This window comes from Aspergillus terreus, genomic scaffold, assembly GCF_000149615.1.
Source record: "Aspergillus terreus NIH2624 scaffold_10 genomic scaffold, whole genome shotgun sequence".
In the NCBI taxonomy this organism is placed as follows: Eukaryota; Fungi; Ascomycota; class Eurotiomycetes; order Eurotiales; family Aspergillaceae; genus Aspergillus; species Aspergillus terreus.
The window spans coordinates 276,582-297,307 of record NT_165933.1 but is presented as its reverse complement, the minus strand read 5'-3'; the positions used below and the strand labels follow the sequence as shown (position 1 = coordinate 297,307).

Genomic DNA, 20,726 nt, shown 5'->3' with positions numbered 1-20,726 from the left:
TCTCCACGAATTTGGAAGAAACTGCTGGAGCTGCATTGATGTTATATGAACTGGTTGTTATGATAGAGTTTACGATGTCCAAAGTTAGCTATGTTTTTGACCCCCAGCATGAGGCTATGTAATTGCAAAGTAAAATAGCTAATGTCTACCCCTTTAATATTTATACCGGCATTAATCGTAATCAAGATACAATATGCAAACTATACACCCGAGACACTAGGCAAAACATCACAGTTCACAGTTCATCCTTGTCCCAAGTTGAAGGTGCTTCGTCGTCTTCTTCCTCTGGCACCGGGATATCCTCTTCCTGTTCTTTGTCTTGCGCGACCCTCTTCGCCAACGCTGCAATCTCATCATCATAGGCGGTCCACTCGGGAACCTGTCGCCGGGCGCGATCCAACTTGGGCTCCTTTGTCTGCGGGTTATTGCAGAGATCAATGGTCCTCGCCTGACCGAGCGACTCATCAGAGCACCACGTCTCGCACCACAGCCACTCCTGCGGCAGGCTCTTGATGGGGATATGGTGTTGCATATGGTTGGGCAGGTCCTGGTCGAGGTTGCTCAGACTGTTGGGGTCCGCGGACAGCATCTGGTACTGGCCGCGGAGACGATCACCGGCTGCCAGGGCGCGGAAGCGGCTCAGGTCGACGACGTAGAGGGCGGAGATATGGTAGGGCTGACCGCGCAGGAAGGTCTTCCAGTAGCCCTGTTTCCAGAAGCGGAAGCCCTCCATCTCCTCGCGCGAATCGCACATCGGGGTGAAGCCGTAAGGGGCGCCTTCCAGGTCGAGACTGACGAGGTCGTACATGTCTGTGCGAACGATCTGGTCGGCGTCCACGAAGATGACCTTGTCCAAGGAAAGCGGGAATAGGACATCCAGGAACAGGATCTTGTAGCCCCAGATCTCGCGTTGCTTCTCGCGCTGTGCGCGCAGCCAGTGTGGCCATTTGTAGGTGACCATCTCGTAGGAGAAGCCGTATTCCTTGGCGAGATGGGGGAGGAACTCCTTGAAGGACGGGGAAAGGAACTGCTCGATGAACCAGAATTTGACCGTATGCTTGGTGTTCCGCATGACGGAGACCATCATGATGTTTAGCATGCGCTCATAGAGGTGGCCGCTAGCGACGGAGAAGATGTTGATGTCGGCTTGCTTTTCGGAGACGGCCTTTGAGCCAACCCCAACGCTTGATAGGACTCCTGAGGCGAAGTTGAGACCCTTGGAGACAAAGTCCATCGGTGATCCGGGACGAGGGCCAGTCTCTAAAACGTCTTCATCCTCAAAGCCCTTCTTACGTGACAGGCGAGGGAATAGCGTCTTGCCCTGGAAGGAGAGAAGAGCCACTTCGTTGTTTTCGTCGCCTGGTTGAGGGCTGTATCCGAGGCCGCCCACACTGTCGAGGTTGAAAATGCGTTCACTACGACCAGGTTTGAGGTTGATTTTCCATAGTCCAGGCTGAGCTTTGAACTGGAAGTATCCCAGGTTGGCCATGATGATGGTATCGGCAAAGTATGGATGGTCTTCTGTTCCAAGGACCAACTGGACACCTCTAGGAGGGCTTTGTGTGGTCAGGTCGCGGGAGTGGCCCTCGATCAAAATATGTTCCAGGGCGTAGATAGCATCGACGTTCGATCCTTCCTTCAGTGAGCTCAACTTTATATTGTCAAGGTCGTGGATAGACTCCTTGGGAGCCACGAGCCAGGGAGATGGTACGTCCATTCCCAATGTAAGAAGTGCTTCAACTGGAACACCCGAGAACGAAGCGCCGGGTCTTGCCAGAGATCCATCATCATTGAATGATGGCTCCAAGTCCAAGACATAGCGGTAGAACCGCTTAGTTGGAAGTTCGCTGATTTCCTCCCGCGGATTCAAGAATAGCCGGAGTCGCACGCTTGCCAACTGCGAGAGGACATTCAAGATTGGAAGCCATCTTTGGGCGACTTCAGATGTGGGGTCGATAGACGCGACTATCGTGATCGCGGCGTCCTCAGAATTGGAGACAGTTATGACGGAATCGGAGTCACTCCATCTGTCATACAAGTTTAGCCGAATTTCCGACATGCTTTCAAAGATACCCTCAGGCACATCAGAGATGGTTGAGAGGGTAGCCAGTGATGTCAGCTTGGCAAAAGCCAGAGGTTCTGCCACTTTTGATCCAAATCCGAGGGCTCTGGCTGCCTTTGCAACGGGGCCTATCCGTTTGGCCTGTTCGTATCCCAGAAGAGCACCTATGTCTTCTGGCATCACTACACTATCGTCCTGCATAGGTCCAATCACCCTTCCATTGACAATGAACCCGCTCTGACCGGGTTTGAAACCGAGATCATAAGCCAGGGGCTGTTGCGCTTCCCAGAAGGCAACAATTTCCTCCGCCTCGTTGGTCGTGGCGCTGTCTGAAGAGAAAGCACTCAGGAGCTTCTCAACATCCGTTTCTTTGCCATCCTTCAGTAGGCGGTAAAGAGTCGCGGACCGTCCAGAGGTGGGTGTATCTGTGGCGGGGTTGTGTAAAAAGAGCATCTCTGCCTCACCGTGCTCCTTGCGACTGCCAAGGGTGGCTTTCAGTAACTTGAGACCGGATTCTGCATCGAAGTCTCCGACGACGACAAGGTAGGCACTCTCAAGTGCATCCTCCCCATCAGAAGGTATACGGGGAAGGGCATCTAAGCTCTGCTGTCGAGAACCAGCAACACCAGCCAAATCCACGACTTTGATGTCTTTAGGGTCCTCGGGGATGACCCAAGGATTGCGCCGATCAAAAGCACCAGAAAGGAAAAAGCCAGGGATCCAAGTGCTTTCTTCGAGAAGGCCTTCAAAAATGCTCTGCTGGATCAATTGCAAGTCTTTGTTCACCCTGATGCTCATTTCCTGCACCCAATTTTCGCCCCTGCTGATGGGAACTCCATTGACGAAAAGAGGCGACGTTTCTCCATTGATGCCAAGTCGATTTTGATAATCCAGTGTGCGGGACACGAAGCTGCCGAGTTCATCATCCTTTAGCACTTCTTCAAACGACAAGGGCTGCTTGTCAGCGCGAACGTTCCGGTCTTTAATCGCAGCCTGGAAAGACCCCTTATCAGGGCTGGCGAACTTGTTCTTCGCGGCAGACTAATCACATTAGCAAATAATATCTACAGTGAAAATACACTTTAGGATGACACACCTCTTCCAGATACTGAATCAAGCTGGAAAGTCCATAAGTCCTTTGGAGATAATGCGCAACCTTGAGTTGAGCCATCGAGCCCGGAGAAGACCCAGTGGGGACTAGACCAAACCTGACTGGGATCTTCTTCTTGACAAAAACCTGGATAGTCTGGACTACCAGATTCATATCTTCGGCATTGGTTAGATCGACTGGAACCACTATATTGTGGGCATCCCGGCGCACAGGAGGAAGCTGTCCAGGATATGTGCGTTGAAGAAACTGATGAATGTTAGCATGGGAAAAGCCAGTCAAGTGAAATGGGAGCACGCACAGCGGTCAGGTCGCTCGGCCAGCCCTCGTATTTTGCATCTTTTTCCAAATCGTTTAGCCATATGATAACATTACCGCCTTCAATTTCATCGCGATAGTTGTATCGCTGAGCCGCATCCTGTGCCATGGCCTCGGCGATATACTCATGGGAAAGAAGGTCAACAGCCTCCTGGGCGGAAAGACCCAAATTCCGGAATTTCTCGATGAGTCTCCTCTCGCGACGCAGGTGATCGGAGAGAGAGAAGGCGTCGATTTGTCGGGGATTGACTTGTACACCGTTGATCCACATGACATTGGCGCCAGAAGGCAGCATCTGTAACCTGCTGAAGCGGATATCCTTGAGGAGAGAAGCTGAGGCATTATGCGCAGCGACCTTGGAGGAATATTTGGGGAAATCCTGCGACAGCTTGACGAGAGTGTCGAGAGGGTTCTCACTGTCCATTACGTAGCTGACAGTGTTCACGCCCAGCCGCGATACCTCAGACGAGGATAAAGGCCGCAGGTCATCGGGTGCCTCCTCGTCGACAGTGCCAGGCTTGGTTGATTCCGCGGAGTCGGAGCCCCTTCCCTCAGCATCGCGATCATCGATCACAATGTAATCAGTGCGCTTCAAGGCAAGCTCCACGCCATATCCGGAAACGAACAAGGGACGCGGGATCGGATGTTGTGGAGGGCGGTACCGTACACGATAGGAGACCTGGCCCTCCTTGGCGAGGGAGGTCAATGTATGGTGGAAGTCCCTGAACATTGGCGACGTCACGTCGGCGTACAAGACAGCTGGCGGCAAGGACGGGTCTCCCAGGACTCGGTCAAACGGGAGTTCCTTCGGATCCCTGAAGTATTTGGATAGAGATCAGTTGACTGTCCCTGACGCGCAACGTATGTAAGTTCCAACTCACAGTTCTCCGAGGACATCCTGCTGTGCACGCTCCATCGTAGAAGAGCAGTACTGTTTTCCTTCCGAGTGCACCCAGACTGGGCAGGCGGCATCCTGAGCCGCCATTAACGAGTGTTGCACCGAAGCATTGTAGTACTGATAGTGGGCGGCGATTCGTGGGGTCGCAGATCGGATTGCCAACGACAGCTTGAAAGACGATAGAGTCTCCGGGGTCTTGAGATGCCCGCCCTCGCGGACGACCTGCAAGAAGCGATCGTAAACTTCCTTATCCGTCACCGCATCGTCAAAGGCTCCGTCAGCAACGCGGTCAAGCAACGGGAAGTATGCAGTGGAGTTCTCCTCGGCGACGGTTTCTCTATACATCGATCCGGCTATTAGCGATCCATTGGGAACCGGACACTCCTGCGCCTGTAGAAAAGGGGGATCGATTGGCTTACAGGAGCTCTATAAGATATGGCGCCGAGTCGAAGGAGGCCTGCAAAGCGACGTTGACTGATGGGCTCGCATGGACGAGAGAAGCCAGTGCTGCAGCAACGACTACACCCACTCGCCACGACGCGATTGACCGTAGTGGGAACACCATGTCTGTTGTTCGCTGGGGCCCAGAAATAAAAAGGTAATGATAATGGAAGCAAACAAGCGAGAATACAGTAGCAAAGGTGGTGACGATCTGGCGCAGGTAGCGTTTCCCACGGCTGGCTAGCTATCTTGATCCAAGGTAGCTAGCTCGCAAGCATCACGATGGAAAGGGCGCGCTTCGATAAAGATCACAAGTAGCAAGGATGTCGAGAGGTTATGGAGCTGACATTGGGGCTCACGAATGAATCACCACCAGCGCACATACAGCTTGGGGTGGACATTGAAATAGGAGCTTCTGGCCACCGTCGCCATTGTTGATGCCGGAGCTACGGTAGACGCAGCGGCCACTTGCGCAGAACTTCCGTCATTGTTTAGGCCTCGACAGGAGAAGATAGACCATTCCGCCAGCATCTATCTGGAATCACTGTGAGAGTGCTAGATTCATCGATAAATGTGTTCGGCTCCTGGATAGCAATGCATACAGAATCTCACAGCCATCGACTGCCTGCGCTCCACGGCAGTCCTAACAAGCTATATCTAACTAGTCCGTCTGCATTTTAACGGTGATAACTCATTTTGTATTTGTTATGAACAGCAAATTGGATCGTAAGACATTATCATCATCATTTGTTTCAGTCATGTGCGCAAATAACACTTCCCTAGCCTTCCCTTTTGTTTTGGTTGCTTTGAGCTGGAAACTCACACATCCAGATACTCGTACAACCGTATGTACCAACAAAATCAATGCAACAGAGACGAATGCGTCTGAACGCCCCAACCCAGGACCTGAGAAAAAAATAATCAAACCATATGGCCAACTCCAGAACGCTTCCAACCATGTGTAGACAACTTTTGTCTTGCCTGACTTTTATCGAAAATAGCAAATATAAATGTGAAACGATAAGGGTACAGTCTCTCGATTTTATCCCTGGAATGCTTCAGTGCTGGGTTGTTTGGAGTGAGACGATTTACGGCTTTTAGCCTCCCAGAGTAAACGGCTGCGCTTCATCTCTTCACCTTCGAAGAAAGGCTCATGATCAGGGCTGTGGGTAGGCAGGTTCTGCGATCGAGCATTGAGGGCACTCGTCGACCGCATCTTCTTGAGACCCTTGACCTTGCCCGCATCGCCGAGCTTGCGAATTTCCCGAGCCAGCCGCTCCAGAGTAGAACCCCCCGTCTTGAGAGGGACAGCGGGGAGGTTCTTGGTAGGGAAAGGCGGCAGCGGCTTATCCAGGACGGATTCGGAGCTATTGGAGCTGTGGATGGAGGGGGCGGGCAGTTTCTCCGAGGAGCCGAAGCTGATGCCCGAATCCACCTTCCGGCCCTTATGAGAGCGAGTCTGAGAGTCCTCGCTAGGCTCGAAGCTGGCGGGGCTTCTCACCATCATGCACTCGTCGATGATGTCGTTGGTGATGCGGAGGTATTTGTCCAAGGCATCTCGAACCGGCACCCACCCGCCATAAGCTTCGCCTTCTGGGCCACCCTGGGCCATCATCTTATCGAGGATGCCCCTGCCATTGGTGCCCATGGCAGAGATGTAGCGGAAGAAGCCGTCACGCTGCGATTTGAGAATCTGGGGCGTCAGCTGGGGGGTGGGCGTTTCGGTCGACTCGGTCACCGGGGGAAACAGGGTATTCAGCATGGCAACGCAGTTGGCTTTGTTGAATGGTTCCATCAGCATCTCGTTGATCAAGGTCCATCGACGGATGCCGATGTAGATCTGCGTATAAAGCGCGAGCGCCTTGCGAATCTGCACGTCGAGGTACTTGATCCACGCATAGACTCCCGGGTGCGTTTTGGAAAGCTCCGAGTTCTCTTCTAGATCGGACCGCTCTAATTGGAGCCGTTCCAGGGCTGCAGCGACCTCCTTCCTGCGCCGGATCTCAAGATCCTTCAGGTAGTCGAGACCCGTCAGGGCCAGAGGAAAGTCGACGTCTTCCAGCTGAGGGGTGAAGCATCGACGAAGAAAGTCCGTAACAAAGCTGGGCGGAAGAGAGCATGGTTGAGAGCGGACACGAGAGGCATGGTGAGTCACCATCGCCCGGAAGTCCGCCGCATTGGTTGCTGGCTCGTGGAGCGAGGCCAATGAGGATTTGGACGAACTGGAGGAATGGTGGCTGAATGCTGTCTCGGGACGACGGTTACTCGGCGGCGGCTGTCTCGTTGGGTTGCAGTTCAAGGAGTACATGGTGCGTAAGGGGATTTCATATGACCCGGGATAGCGGAAGCAATGGTCGAGAATCCAAATGAGGGAGGACCCATCAGGGGCGTCCAAGTGCTCTGATTGAACCATGGTTTAGGATATGAATGTAAGAGAGGGGAGGGAGGGAGAAAGAAGGACAAGATGGGGTCCAGATGGAGTAGGTAAAAGATGGAAGAAAGGTGCGGATGAACCGGTTCTACAACAGGATATAAAGGAGGGACTTCACGAGGGTGGTTGGCAACCAAAGAGCTAAAAAGGGAAAATGAGAAGGGTTGCTGGAAAATTGTGTGTACGACGTGATGAGAGATGCAGAGCAGTCAAAATCGATCAGAGATGTTGTGCACAATGACGGCTGGCGTTACTTGCGTGTAACGTAGGACGCCATAGCACGAACGATGCGCCTCACGAACAGGTAAATTGGGTGGTGGTTCACGTCCGAATTCCCGAGCTAGGAAAGAAGGTGGCTATAGTTTCATGGAAATCAGACACCACCCTTGGGAGAGAGGCTTTTTTTTTTCTGCAAGTCTCCAGCCGTTCGATAAGACGGACGAACGTTTCTGGAGTGGGGAAAAACGTCGGAGCCCTCCGTCTGTCGGGATCGTCGAGGGCAATTGGACGTGTTCGGAGATCTTTTCTTTGTTGGTTTGCCCCAAGGGTTGCAATTGGAGGAGTAGAATCCCGTGGAAAGGTTCTCGAAGATCGATTCAAAGAAAGACGCGTAAGGATAGGTTGGGTGCACGGAAAGCAGCAGTTGAGTCGTCGAGTTCTCGGCGATAGAGTTGCTGTCAAAGCAAACAGGATCGACAATCGCCGGTAGCCGAGGCGGAAGACAAAGATACTCGTCGAAAGTGGAGTAGTGAGACAGAAAGCAGGAGAAAGCAGGGAGGAGAATGGAATTGTGCGTGGGGAGAGATGGTGGTCAACACGTCGAGTCACACACAGGATGGAGCAAACGAGACAGAACGAGGGGAGATGAACGAGAGGAGGGTGGAATTGGGAGTGAGACAGATAGGAATAAGGAAAGGCAGTTGGATGATAAGAAAGGGAGAGGTCTCAGACGGGAGAGGAGGCGGAGGGGATGAGGGCATTTAAGAAGGGGAAAGGAAAGGCGAAGTGGATGGCGGGATGGAGTGGAGTGGAGTAGAGCAAAAGTCTCGACTCTTTTTGTCTCCTCACGATCCGATCGCGTATCCAGTTCCATGGATCGCGTCCTGTCGGGAGTCTTTGTTTACCTGCCCTTTGATTGCTGATCGAACCCTCCTCTTTGGAATATGGCTACATGTATTGATTGATAATTTATCTCCTACAACAATATACAGACTCCCTTCCCCCTCACTAGTAGTTATTACTACAGCCGTTGCCACCCGATGGATGCGATGGATCAATCCAGGGCAAACTCCGCGTAACTGATCCCGGCCCCAGTAGGCTGGGTTTGGACCGTTCGGAAGACACGCTCCGCCCTTAGTTCGCGCACTAACTGAGCTAGGGGGTCTCCTCGAGGAAGACAGAAAGAGAGAGTGTGTGGCGGTGGTGCATGGGGGTCAATCCTTTTCGTTCCTTTTTTACCTCCCTCGCTGATATCTCGCAGCCCTTCCGGATCCCCCGCGGAGAGATTCAAGCTGATCGATCGTCCCTATATGTCCGATGATTGGGTTCCATCTGTACTCTGTACATGCCAATGTATGTGTATGTACCTGTACGATGTCCATTATTCGGGAGTAAGGAGATTGGACCATGGATGATGGTCTGGCTGTCAATCCCGGTGGGTCATATCGGGCCACGCAATGGCTGAACGGGGGGACCACTATCGTCTCCCTAGACTGGATGTTTAGTGGGTGATCTATTAATACGTTGACAGAGGTGGCCCATTTAACTATCGATCACCACGGCCAGGCAATGATGAAACTGCGGATGACGCATCGGACGGTTAATTCCCATTCTTGGGAAATGTGCTTTCAGCGCTCCAACGACCTGTCATCGACGGATCCTGCGTCCCGGTGCATTGGGCATTGGGAATCTGCCTTCCGGTTCAGCCTATTGCCCCCTCTACCTGAAACAAACCTAAATGGAGCTCATCTTGGTACCTTTTTCGAGGGACTTTTGGTCGAGCCCACGACGACTGTCTCACTCCCCACTGCACATCCCCATCGCCCCCCGTACAATAGGCAGTTCGTGCCATCGGTGTCTGCACAACCAAATCCAGCAGATGATATGCAATTCCGATTTCCGACAGGCGTGGATTAAATCCCTCGGTCGTCACCATTCGAACCCAATAACACCCAATCAGGGTCCGAGCTTTCAGGTCGAAAGCCTCTGCCCCCCGAGGACATTTGCAAATCATCCCGCAAAAAGCAATTTTATTCGGCACATCATACGTGAAGAACAAGGGCTCCTTGAGCTCGGCCAGGGCATTCTGCGGATTGGTGCAGAGACTCAAATTTCAGTCGTTCCAATTCCGCCCACATTTGCCTGACGATGCGGTCATCAGCCGCCATCATGTCCACGGACTCCCGGTGACACTTGGACATGAAGATGCTCAGCAGAGACCCCTGCTCCTGCTATCTGTATCATTAAATTTGTCAGAGCGTCTACGAGAGCGGCGAGTAGAGTCAAAGCGACCTGTATCCGTGGTACGAGCTTCTGCACGTATTTCGGTCAGAGTACTGGGTTTGGCGGGGAGAAGAGAAAAACGCGGCATTTCCCTCCAAGTCTGTGTTTATGGACCTAGGCCGGTGAGAATGGTTATTGAGTCGCGATGAGCGCGACTTATGAGTGGGGGGCGTCCGTGGTCGAATGTGTCACGATATCTACTCCGTACCTAGGTACAGCCGTGATCCGTGCCTGCTCCATGATTGAGTTAGGTAAACTGGGCCTTACGCTTTGACATGATCATTTCCGAGGATATCAAATTGTGACATGTAGAGTTTACATGCAATATCCGAGGACATAGGGTGGACTGGAGCAGAGGAGGGGTTTAGTTGTACAGACCCAAGGTTCAAGTGCGTCCAGTCTGCAGAATCAAGTGGATGGGTATTCTTAACGTACGGAGTATGACTTTTGAACCACATTCTTCTTCAATTTATTTCACATAACATATCACAAGTATATCCTAGGTACCCTTGACCCAGAGTTGCGGGGTCCTAGGACAAAACACGAAGTGCCCCAACATCGATTCATTCACTCAATACCCAGGCAAAACATAAACCTTCCAAAATCCAGCATCTCCAAAAAACCACATCAAATCACAATATGCGGGATATTCGCAAACCCAGGGATCCCGCCAAACATGGCGCTGATGCGTGCACGCTCCTGCTTCTTAAACTGCTCGTGGGGATCATTGCGATGGTAGAACTCGGAGGTGCGCAGGAGCTCCTCGCGCGAGAAGTTCTCCGAATAGTTGTTCGACTGCTCCGGGCCCGAGCGGATGACGGCGACATCGCCGTGGCTGGTGCGGCCGATGCAGCGAGAGGCGATCTCGTTGTGCGAGAGGTTCTTATCGTCGGCGGCGGTGGTCTGGCCCTAGACGTAGTAGTACCAGTCCTTGTCGGCGTCGCGGTGGGAGTAGAACTTGCCGACTTCCATGGCACGGGCCCATCCGAGGCGCTGCTTCAGCTCCTTGATCTCGGCCATCTCGTTGCCGTACTGGTTCAAGTGGAAGGGCTCGAAGTGGCCGATGTCGCCGTCGGTGTTGCCGTCGGGGGCGGTAGCGCGGATCAAGATACAGTTCGGCTGGAGGCCATGGTTCTGGGTGTACTTTGCTCGGGTGCTGGATGGGTAGTGGTGTTGTTGTGCGGGGTGTTATGGGAGAGCAGTTTGTGGACAGCGTAGTTTGTCTGTGGGCAGAGGCGGTCTAACCGGCTTTTCCACTCCGCTTAACCCAATGTGAAGGGCCATTTTTTACGGCCCGCAAAGCAGTGGTGACAAGCGTCGTCTTTCTCGCACTCCATCCGGGTGGCATGTACGAAAAAGAGGTCGACGAGGCCCTGGAGGCTCAAGCTGTCGACGCCGTCGCTGGCCCTAAGAGAATGTGGCGGACCGGGGCCCGCAAGTTTGCTTATGTTCTGAGGCCGGCCCGCAAATTCGGGACAGGGGCCCGTAAACGGGGCTGTTGGCGTTGGCGGAGATCATCTTGGTAGTTTTTCGGCCGTAAATCGTTCGGAAAAGCGTCTATTTCTAGTAAGACCGATTTAACGGCTTATATACTGGCCACCAACCCATGGTCCTGTCGTTCCTACGATACCGATTGTTGTGAGACTTACGTTTTTACGGGCCGTATCTGTACTAGGATTTACACGAAAGTAGAAGCTCTCCTGTGTGTTATCCCCTGAAAACACAGGCGAAATCAGCACGCAATTTTGTTTTTCCAACCTTGTATATTGAAGCAAAAGTACTCTGATCTTTCACGCTCAATGATATATTTGTCCAATACCATCGCAAAGCTGACTTCTGAAGCTGGATTTACGCGCAAAGTGGGGAGCCAACTCGGCCGTTCACGCCTGTTACTTGGCCTGCGAGGGTAAGGGCTCGTGTGGTATTCTCGCGGTTCTCATCAGTTGACGGCCTCAGGCTGACATTAACCCTGCGTCCAACAGCTGGTTAATGACTTCCGTGGTTCTAGTGATAAGAGCTTGCCCGCAATTGGATATGTGGATTCGTAAGCGAAAGCAGGACAGCAAGGTGGTCTATAACGACCGTATACTGTAGTCTGCACAGTGACACCTGGCGAAGAGGAGAGTTGTCACGATAAACGGCCCAGCCTCCAACACCCTTCGCTGCACATAATGAGCATTGAGCGGGTCATCATTGCAGACCGTTCGAGTTAACGGGACGATGTTGACTTGGTTAATGCGAGTCACAAGCCGTTCCGTCCAGACTGTCGCGGACGCTGACACGAACAACCAGAAAGGGACATCGTCAACCTTTTTGACGAGTACATCCGGTTGAGGGTGGGCTCATCACTGAAGCGAATATAGTAATACTCAAGTAAAGGGTAATCCCACGAGCGTTGGAACAGACGGTGCCATCTTATGCAGCCTTCGAGGCAGAGTAGACATCGTTCATCCTCCTCATGGGGAACTAGCGGCAGCGCCACCTTCCTACGGAGACTCACACGTGAATGATGTGACAGTTGCCCCACATATGTAGTTGAAATTTGATTCCCAGTGTGATAATCAACCAGAATTTACGTTTCAAATCACACATCGGAGAAAGACTGAATAAAGGAATGACAGCTATGCTTCTGTTGACATGGGGGGTGGGCTACCTCCAGGGGCTCGCCAGCCCGTCATATCCACAGCTGCATCAAAAATTGTTTGTGCTAAATCTGTGCGCCGCCTTACCAAACAAGAAGGCTCCATCGTAGCGGCCGGGAATCGGACTGCGGTTCGAAGTCATCCAGCGAGTTGCGTCCCAAGGCCTGTTCCGAGATTATCTTGTTGCCCAACCCACATTGTGATGTTGCCGGTCTTCTGGTTAACAGCCTTGGTATCCTTGATCGTCTGCTCGAAAAACTCAGTAAATTCATCGGCAAGAGATAATTCAGTCAGAAGTGGACGTAAGTACTCAGCTAGGGTCTTCTTGACCTTCAGCGTATTCGAATCAAGAATTCGAGGGCCTTCTGTGTCGCTAAATCTGGCCCCTTCTATATAGAAACACTCGGACGCATTGCAGAGAAGTCTTCAATAGCATCCTTTGGGCCGTTGACTTGGTCGAGATGGCTTGCTCTCTGTTTTTAGTCTCGCCAGTAGCTCGCTCGCTCGCCCGGTCCGTGTTCGAAGCCATGTCATTCAAGCTTCATCAATATCGAAGGTCTTTTATAGGCGACAACCACTTATCTGGAAGAGAGTCGGCCCTATAACCTTTAGGCCTTGGAGAGTGAGGGAGTCTGTCGCAGTAGCCTGCGTTATATTTCGAGGAGCTTCAGGTTCGAAAACCGTGATGGCCGCTTCTTGATGTTGGTAAAATCGTAAGATAATTTCCGTGGCCTCTTCTCGTTGACTACAAAGTATCACCTAGCGAAATATCTGTGATGATTGGACTGATGGGAGATGCACGGACGCGGTTATGTTGTCCAATGATGTCTATCGACGGCAGCTGCGTGTGATGAGATGTGATAATGCCAGACTAATGCCACAAGGTGGACACAACGCCCTATTTTTACTCTAGTGCAGCGGTCGCTGTTAGGCGCCAGCTCGAGAAAAAGGGGCCACTGGCCGGGGGCGAGGCGGCATCACGTGGTTGGTGTTTGGTTGCGCATTCAGCCCAGGTCAGCAGCTCCTCTTCTCTCCTCTTTTTTATTCAACGCATTGCCCTTCCAATTTGTCTATTTTTCTTTTTAATAGCCTCGAAGACATATATGCTTCTTACCCTTGTTTATCCAAGCCATGTCACGAGATTCTGATGACCGAGAACCACTGATCAACAACAACCCCCAACTGCAGACCTATTATCGCTCCCTTGAGTCCAGAATTGGCTACCGGCTGCTTTTGGGTGGCACACGGCATTTCGGTTTTTACGAAAATGACACCTGGTGGCCATTCCCTCTTAGCAAGGCTCTCCGCACGATGGAAGACAAGTTAGCGGCATCCCTGGATCTTCCGCCGGGCTCTTACGTTCTCGATGCGGGGTGTGGTGTAGGCCACGTTGCGATCCATCTAGCAACGAATCATGGATACAAGATCCAGGGAATTGATGTCGTCGAGCATCACCTACATAAAGCGAAGCGGAATATCGCTCGAGCAGGTCTCACCGAAAGTCAAGTTGCGGTGCGCAAAATGGATTACCACCACTTGGAAGCCTTAGGGTTTCAAACATTCGACGGCATCTACACTATGGAGACATTTGTCCATGCCACAGACCCTGAAGCGGTTCTAGCTGGATTTTTTGATGCGTTACGTCCTGGGGGTCATCTGTCATTGTTTGAATATGACCATGAGCTTAGCGATGGTTCCGCAGGAGCAATGGCTCATTCCATGCGCAAAATTAACGAAATCGCGGCTATGCCGACAAATACTATATCACATCCGGGTGTTTACCAGCGGATGCTTGAAGATGCAGGATTCACAGACGTGGTCGTCCGGGACTACTCGGACAATATAAAGCCAATGACGCGGTTGTTCTACCTGATCGCCTACGTCCCCTACCTCATCGTCACTTTTCTTGGCTTGGAGCATTATTTTATCAACACTGTCGCAGGAGTTCAAAGTTATCGGGGCCGCAGGCATTGGCGCTACCTGGCTATTTCAGCTACGAAACCCGGAGCACCGGTGGAGGCAGCAAAAGATCGCTGATCGATGGTATTATGAAACTTTTTGGCAAATAGTGACGGATTGTTACTTACTCAACCCACTCATTCAACATAGCCACTGTCAAATCTGTCATTTGGTACATGGAAGCAGCATCCACACACCTTCGTGCTATTAGTATTCTAGAACGGCACAGATGCCGCTTTATCACATGGCCATCGAGATTAAAGACAAGACTTTTGTCCTCCCCCTGCTCCTCAGTACTTAACCGTCTTGCTAGACTCTTACACTGGGCATATGTCGCGTGTTTGCATTGAAGAGCAGCGAAGGGTTTGATGGTGGTAGGGTCTCCATGTGAAAAATATCAATGTGTCAAGGTGTCTTGTTTCTCAAAAATGATGAATTGTTGATACATGTGAGCGACGAAAGTAATGACATCAAAAAGTCCAACTTCAAAATTATCCTAGAAATGGCATAAACTTGTTCACGTCAACGTACACCCCGGCTGGTTGCGATCGAAGAGAAACAAAATCTTCCACATATAAATATCCTCGTGCAAAAACATAGAGGACACACAAGAAACTGACCGGAACGAGAACTCTAAGACTAACGCTCATCTCTGGGTCTTTATCCACTGATATATTCCTCCATCCAGAATATCGCCCCCAGAAAGAGCGTGAGGATGTCGAAACTACGCCATCGCAAGACTGGTGGAAGGCAAGAGCTTCACTGCGATTTAGGCGGTCAGGCTCGTTCCGTGATCGATGCCTGCTAATAACCATCTCGATGAAGAAATATACACCGCCATAAATCGAGAAGAGAGCATGATAGACACTGCAAACTCTCCATAAAATCTGCTCGGTGTATGTAGGGAAATAGAAGTCCCACGCGATTAAAAATAGACCGCTGAACCCGAGTAGAATGAGGATGGCAATTGGCGAAAAGGTGAAATCTGGGCAGAGCCAAGTATCTGAAGGAAAGCGATCCCAGGGTCGAGATGTGACAGGCCTGGAAAAGAGACGGATGTGGAGTATCTCTGCGAGTCTCGTATAATAGCTCCAGTGAATATTGATGCCAAAGCGCTCGTGGCCAATAGATTCGAGCGGCGTTCGGTGCCAGCGGGCTGGTAGCATCGGGTGAGTCTGGGAATGGCCTCAGTTAGTTCCTACCACGAGATAAAGCTGTGGATAATTCGCGAGTATTCTTACATTCTGTTCTATGCTTTCTCTTATTTCGTGCACAGTCTTATTATTCTTCGTGGATATGCGCTGTGGCCGTGTGATTGAGGGCTTAAAGTACCATGTCGCAGATGTGGCAAACATCACAAGTGTGAATGAAATAGTTGTTAGTTCCAAGGTCGTGATGGGCAGACCTTGGCGAAATCTTTGGATTTCCGTGACAAAAAACCAAAAGGCCTGAAATATAGTTATAAATCTAGGGAAATTAGCTTCATGTTTTGTGTAGGAGACAGAGGCGTACCGAGAAAGTGTGTCTGCGGAGTTTCTCTCGGAAATATCCATTGCTTCCATATCAGGTGGATCAACATGGTTATGCATGATCAAATAATGCAACTGCTGGGCGTTGATGGGAAATCCTTGGGGGAAGTCCGGACTTGTCAAATGTATGCCCCCCATATCAACGAAAAAGGCATAGGTGTATGTCCATCTAAAGCCATGTTCCAATCGTTTATCTTCGTTGAATAGCTGCACAACGTTCATCAGTAAAAGCAATTTGAGTGACACCTCTCTGACAGTTGGCATACTATACCTTCATACTTCTCCTCGCGCTGGAAAACTGACCAAAAGCAATCCCGAAGAGAAAATCTGGGCCAAGGATACTGATACAGAAGAGATTGAACTTATCAATGAAGGAATGATACCATTTATCTGTCGGCGACCCGACATTGGGATAAACAGATACCCAGCAACAAAGGACAATCGTTACGCAGCAAGACCACAAGATATCAATGCTACCCCTGTCTTTGCCCGATGAGACCCAGCCGTGAATCGGGATATCTGTAGCATTCTTCATTTCGTGTCGTAGGTTTCCTGCCCGTCAGGTTGGAAAAGTATTGCTTCGATAGAACCGAAGACAAGGGAATTTAAAAACCTAGGCAGGCGCCAGGCCATTATCTATTGTGACGGTCAGAAGGGCATGGCCGTATATACCGTTGGCAATCCGACTAAGAGCCTGTTTCAGGGATATTTTGAGCCCATGAGAGGTTCATTAAGGCGTTTGAGTACGTGAAACAGAAGTATGATAGGAGCAAGCATTGATTGGTTGAAATCAAACTGAGTGCATTACCTAGCCGGCGGCATGGACGCAAAGAATCGGGTGCACATTGGAGGGTTGTGAAACTGCTGCTGCCTTAGTGGACTCTTATATGCAAGAGAGGGCGCTATAATGACAAATTCGGAAAGTCGGCGGCTAGTTGTAAATAATCACATTTCTTATGCTCATGCAATTGGTGGGGGGTCCCCTGTAGGGCTGACACAGTGCTGGACACCGCATGGCCGATCCAATGGCGAAAATGCCTCAAGTTGGTTGAATTCGCAAAGCAAACACAGGCTGCGGAAAAGAGTGACGAGGATGGCCATCAAAACAGGGGGTGAAGCCATTTTTATAGATCACGCACTACGATGACAGCGGCAGCGGTGCGCTTTCCCCAACTAGGTGGGCTATACCACATCCAGTAGTGCACCGTCACCGCAGACTACAGGTACGGAATACTAAAAGATCGGCGGAGAACGCAGGTGGCCGAAATATCGGATTTCAATATAGTATAGAGTACAGACTTGTTGCATCCCACAAACATGGAACCTAGGTAGGTATTTACTACGCCTGATCAATGGGACGTCTGGACGCTTGACCATCGTCCTTCTCAAATAACCGCTCGATGCCCTCCAAGCTCCGTCACTTCGTCTCCGGCATCAGAACACAGACGGCGACGGCGACAACGGTCGAAGATCTATACAGGAAATATGGACCACTCGGCGAGGAGCGCAAGAACAACGGGGCCGTAAAGATTACGACAAAAGTTTACAATCCAGTTGGCGAGGAGCTCGACGGCGCAGACCTTGGCCCGCAATCGCGCGGGGATGATCTCCGACGCATAGGTCTTGCCCACCTGTTCCATGTCAATATATTTATTCACCATCATAGCTTTCAAACAAAGGGTAAAGCTTGCAGATGGAGGCCGACTCACCACAGCCCACGGCCATGAGAAGTTGGACACGGTGCAGGCCAGCATCACAATACTGGTGACACCGGACAAAGATGAAAAGAGAGTGATAATTGTCGAGAAGAAGTCCGCCAGGTAAAGGACAGGCACCCCTAGAATATATGTTCGTACCCATGACTATATTAACCCTGGAGAATCCGGAGAGGATACCAGGGTCGTGTCAGTGCTATACTCTCCCTGCATTGGTATCGTGCGCATCAAGAGCCCTCCAACATCCAGTCGCTATATTATTTAATGGGCTAATTAACCTACCTAAGCACGATGAACATCACTACCATATCGAACACGGACCGAGGGAATCTTGACCGCTGTGGGGATGGATGTAGTAACCCGGCAGCATATGGCAAACAGCAGCGGACGGTATGGTAGTACGGCCGGGATGCGCGCATAACTCCCAACGATTTACGCCATCATAGACAACCATGAGACCCACTTGAATCGGACACTGGAGACAAGATAATAGTACAAGAATTGCAACCCCGCCAGGCAATCTACCTAGTGACGTTGAGCTGTGGCCGTATTGTAGAGAAGGGTCTCTGAAGTACCCTGATCATAATGGATACCAGCACAAATGGTATACAATAAATCGATTACTCCCAAATGCTAACTGTAAGGGTTATCGCTAGAAATAGCCCGGGGTATTTACGTTGTTCCCACCAAAAGTAACCCCCATCTCCGACGTAGTATGCCAGAGACCAGCTGCATATTCCCGAGACAACGCCGATTCATGCCCATCTGGCTCACTACTCAGTAGAGAACCAACCATTCGTCTATATCCCACCGGCTAGACTCAATCTTTCCTAGCTAACCTACCTGGGACACTCGCGAGTCATGCCCTTAGCCCTGAACCCAGTATGTCCAATCGAGATGAATCATCCAGCATCGTTGGGTGGGACCGCCCTCTCTGATGTAGTGCCTTTTTGGGTAACCGCCATGACCATAGCATGGCTTTCCTGAATGTGTATCCACGGAACCATTATCGTTCGCACGCCAGTAGGCCAGAACACGTCTCTAAAGAGTACATGGCCTGGAGGCTGTACTCCATGTGTAGGCATGGTTGTGCTAGCCGCGGTTATACAGCGTGTTGCCGATCACGGCTTCTACTTCCACAAAGTGAGGCCCATTTTCAGGGCCAATTCATAATCGTGTTGGTAATTACACAGGCTTCTGTGTTAACAGACTGTTCATTCAGGCAGATTGTCGATGGCAAGACGAGATGGCTTGTACAGCCCTCCCTCTTTACTACCTAGTAGGCCACCTAGTAGGTCATTCGGTCTGTGTGGAAAAGACAGGCTACCAATGATCGACGACGGTCTGGACTTGCTTCACCTCAGTCTATAATCCAATTCGGAAATTGGTCGCTGTATGCTCTGAAGATGATCTAGCCAAGAATCAAGGGCTAGATTTCTCTAGGGAAGCTGTCTCTAGAGCACGATAGCGACCTAGACCTCTGCGGAAAAGTATTGTTCGCTAAGGGAAGTCTCCGTCGGCTTGGCATGGTGTAGAGACGCAGAGAGGGGACCAAACCCCTTAATTGGTGGGAGAGAGAAGAAGAGGATCGGATCGTGCAATACTATCTCGATAATGACGTCAACGATCGAGTCGGACTGGATGTGCGGTGAGCCCCAGAATTGAACCGTTGTGGGTTCTCCAAATCCCGCGATGGATTCTTCAGGCGGATAAGACCGAGTAGAAGGGGGAGAGACGCATTGGGTTTGGAAAGGCTTGTGGCTCAGAGACTCGTGGCGCATGCCAGGGACGTCAACGTGGATGTTCGAAGTCAGAGCCTTCAGGGCCTCGCACCAATCAAGTCGATCACCGTGCCAGATGCGAGCCACGTTCCCCCGGGCACGGTTCAGGACTGATATCTACATCGGGAAGGACTCTGTGGTAGGGCTGCGTTGCCACTCTGCAGTACAGCAAGCCCCGAGCAAGACCGGCGCCTTGTGAGTGGTGGGAGCGTTGCCTTCAGAACATGCAAAGCCCGGCCAGGAGAGGTTGTATGGTCCGTTCCGGACAAGCTCTGTTGGTCCCGCAAGTGACAGATGAATGCCGGTGGCCAATCCATGGTTCGAAGCTCTCGTCTAGAGTCATGCATATTCGCCCCAGAGAAGTTGGTGAGAGGCACAAAGTCGACGGTGTATAAGAAGAGAGCCTCCTGGTATCTCGATACATCTCACACAATCTCCATTGCTCTGCTCTAGCCATTTATCTATGGCCTCATCGTCTGAAATCCTTCAAATCCCTCACAGGGCCTTGCGTCAAACCTCCCACATCGCACGGGGAATGAATCCTATCGTCAACTCGCAGTACACCGGCAGGCTAGCCGTCATCTCCCATGGAAAATTACGACAGGAGTCTCTATCGCAGACCCCAGACCTCCGCCGTTGTATCGGGCACCATGGCATCTTCCGGCAGTGCGTCATAGCCGAACAAGAACAACACGAGCGCCGCTACAAGGCGCTGAGCGTGGAAGAGGATACTCCCCGTGATGTCAGCAATGTCAGCGCTAGCACCGAGTCTGAACAATCGATTCCCAGTGCCCCTCCTCCCATTCGATCCCAAATTACCAGGGCCGTCAAAGCGATGACCCAGCGCCGATTCGCCAGTGCGCCGAAGACGCCGAAGAATGAACAACAGCGCGATATGGCCGACTGTGCTGCTCACAAAAGCCATCTGATTATTCGAACACGTGAACGCGCTTTCAGGCTATTCCCCGGCCGGTCCCGGAGAATAGCACCAACACCAGTACTTTTTCAATGAAGCTTCCACGAGATGATCCCATCTACCATGGTCTATTCGCCTTACGTTTTGCCTCACCGGTGGGATACACCCAAAGACCATGACATGTCCGAAACACGTGATGACTGTGATGAGTTTACGATATACCTGCATATATGTACGACTGGAATGCCGAATACACGGACGGAAATGATTGCTATATGTTTATAGTCATATTCATGTACATAGTTGAACATACAAAGCATACGATACCAGCTCATCTTCAATGCCTGTAGCCTGTAGTCAGATATACTAGCAGTGCAGTAGTAACATTACGTGCTTACGATATACTATCTCCATAACCCCGCAC

The 20,726-nt window shown here is 51.1% G+C and overlaps 7 protein-coding genes across 7 annotated transcripts; 2 read left to right on the top strand and 5 right to left on the bottom strand.

The window, feature by feature from the left end:
- Positions 1-235: 235 nt before the first annotated feature.
- Positions 236-5,259, bottom strand: ATEG_06948 (putative UDP-glucose:glycoprotein glucosyltransferase; the record flags this gene model as incomplete). Its single annotated transcript, XM_001209634.1, has 7 exons — positions 236-2,027; positions 2,058-3,103; positions 3,159-3,419; positions 3,472-4,303; positions 4,370-4,723; positions 4,806-5,071; positions 5,209-5,259. 7 exons carry the CDS (start codon positions 5,257-5,259, stop codon positions 236-238), a joined length of 4,602 nt encoding a protein of 1,533 aa, XP_001209634.1.
- Positions 5,260-5,869: 610 nt separating this feature from the next.
- ATEG_06947 (uncharacterized protein) lies at positions 5,870-7,240 on the bottom strand (the record flags this gene model as incomplete). The annotated part of the gene is made up of 1 exon (XM_001209633.1): positions 5,870-7,240. The coding sequence occupies one exon, from the start codon at positions 7,238-7,240 to the stop codon at positions 5,870-5,872; it is 1,371 nt and encodes a 456-aa protein (XP_001209633.1).
- A 3,147-nt stretch (positions 7,241-10,387) lies between these two features.
- Positions 10,388-11,278, bottom strand: ATEG_06946 (uncharacterized protein; the record flags this gene model as incomplete). Its single annotated transcript, XM_001209632.1, has 3 exons — positions 10,388-10,669; positions 10,727-10,916; positions 11,187-11,278. 3 exons carry the CDS (start codon positions 11,276-11,278, stop codon positions 10,388-10,390), a joined length of 564 nt encoding a protein of 187 aa, XP_001209632.1.
- Positions 11,279-13,533: 2,255 nt separating this feature from the next.
- ATEG_06945 (SAM-dependent methyltransferase) lies at positions 13,534-14,439 on the top strand (the record flags this gene model as incomplete). The annotated part of the gene is made up of 1 exon (XM_001209631.1): positions 13,534-14,439. One exon carries the CDS (start codon positions 13,534-13,536, stop codon positions 14,437-14,439), a length of 906 nt encoding a protein of 301 aa, XP_001209631.1.
- A 1,300-nt stretch (positions 14,440-15,739) lies between these two features.
- ATEG_06944 (uncharacterized protein) lies at positions 15,740-16,425 on the bottom strand (the record flags this gene model as incomplete). Its single annotated transcript, XM_001209630.1, has 3 exons — positions 15,740-15,809; positions 15,874-16,097; positions 16,162-16,425. The coding sequence occupies 3 exons, from the start codon at positions 16,423-16,425 to the stop codon at positions 15,740-15,742; spliced, it is 558 nt and encodes a 185-aa protein (XP_001209630.1).
- Positions 16,426-17,362: 937 nt separating this feature from the next.
- Positions 17,363-18,189, bottom strand: ATEG_06943 (uncharacterized protein; the record flags this gene model as incomplete). Its single annotated transcript, XM_001209629.1, has 4 exons — positions 17,363-17,521; positions 17,600-17,727; positions 17,927-18,080; positions 18,181-18,189. 4 exons carry the CDS (start codon positions 18,187-18,189, stop codon positions 17,363-17,365), a joined length of 450 nt encoding a protein of 149 aa, XP_001209629.1.
- Positions 18,190-19,849: 1,660 nt separating this feature from the next.
- On the top strand, positions 19,850-20,398 carry ATEG_06942 (uncharacterized protein; the record flags this gene model as incomplete). The annotated part of the gene is made up of 1 exon (XM_001209628.1): positions 19,850-20,398. One exon carries the CDS (start codon positions 19,850-19,852, stop codon positions 20,396-20,398), a length of 549 nt encoding a protein of 182 aa, XP_001209628.1.
- Between the last annotated feature and the right edge of the window lie 328 nt (positions 20,399-20,726).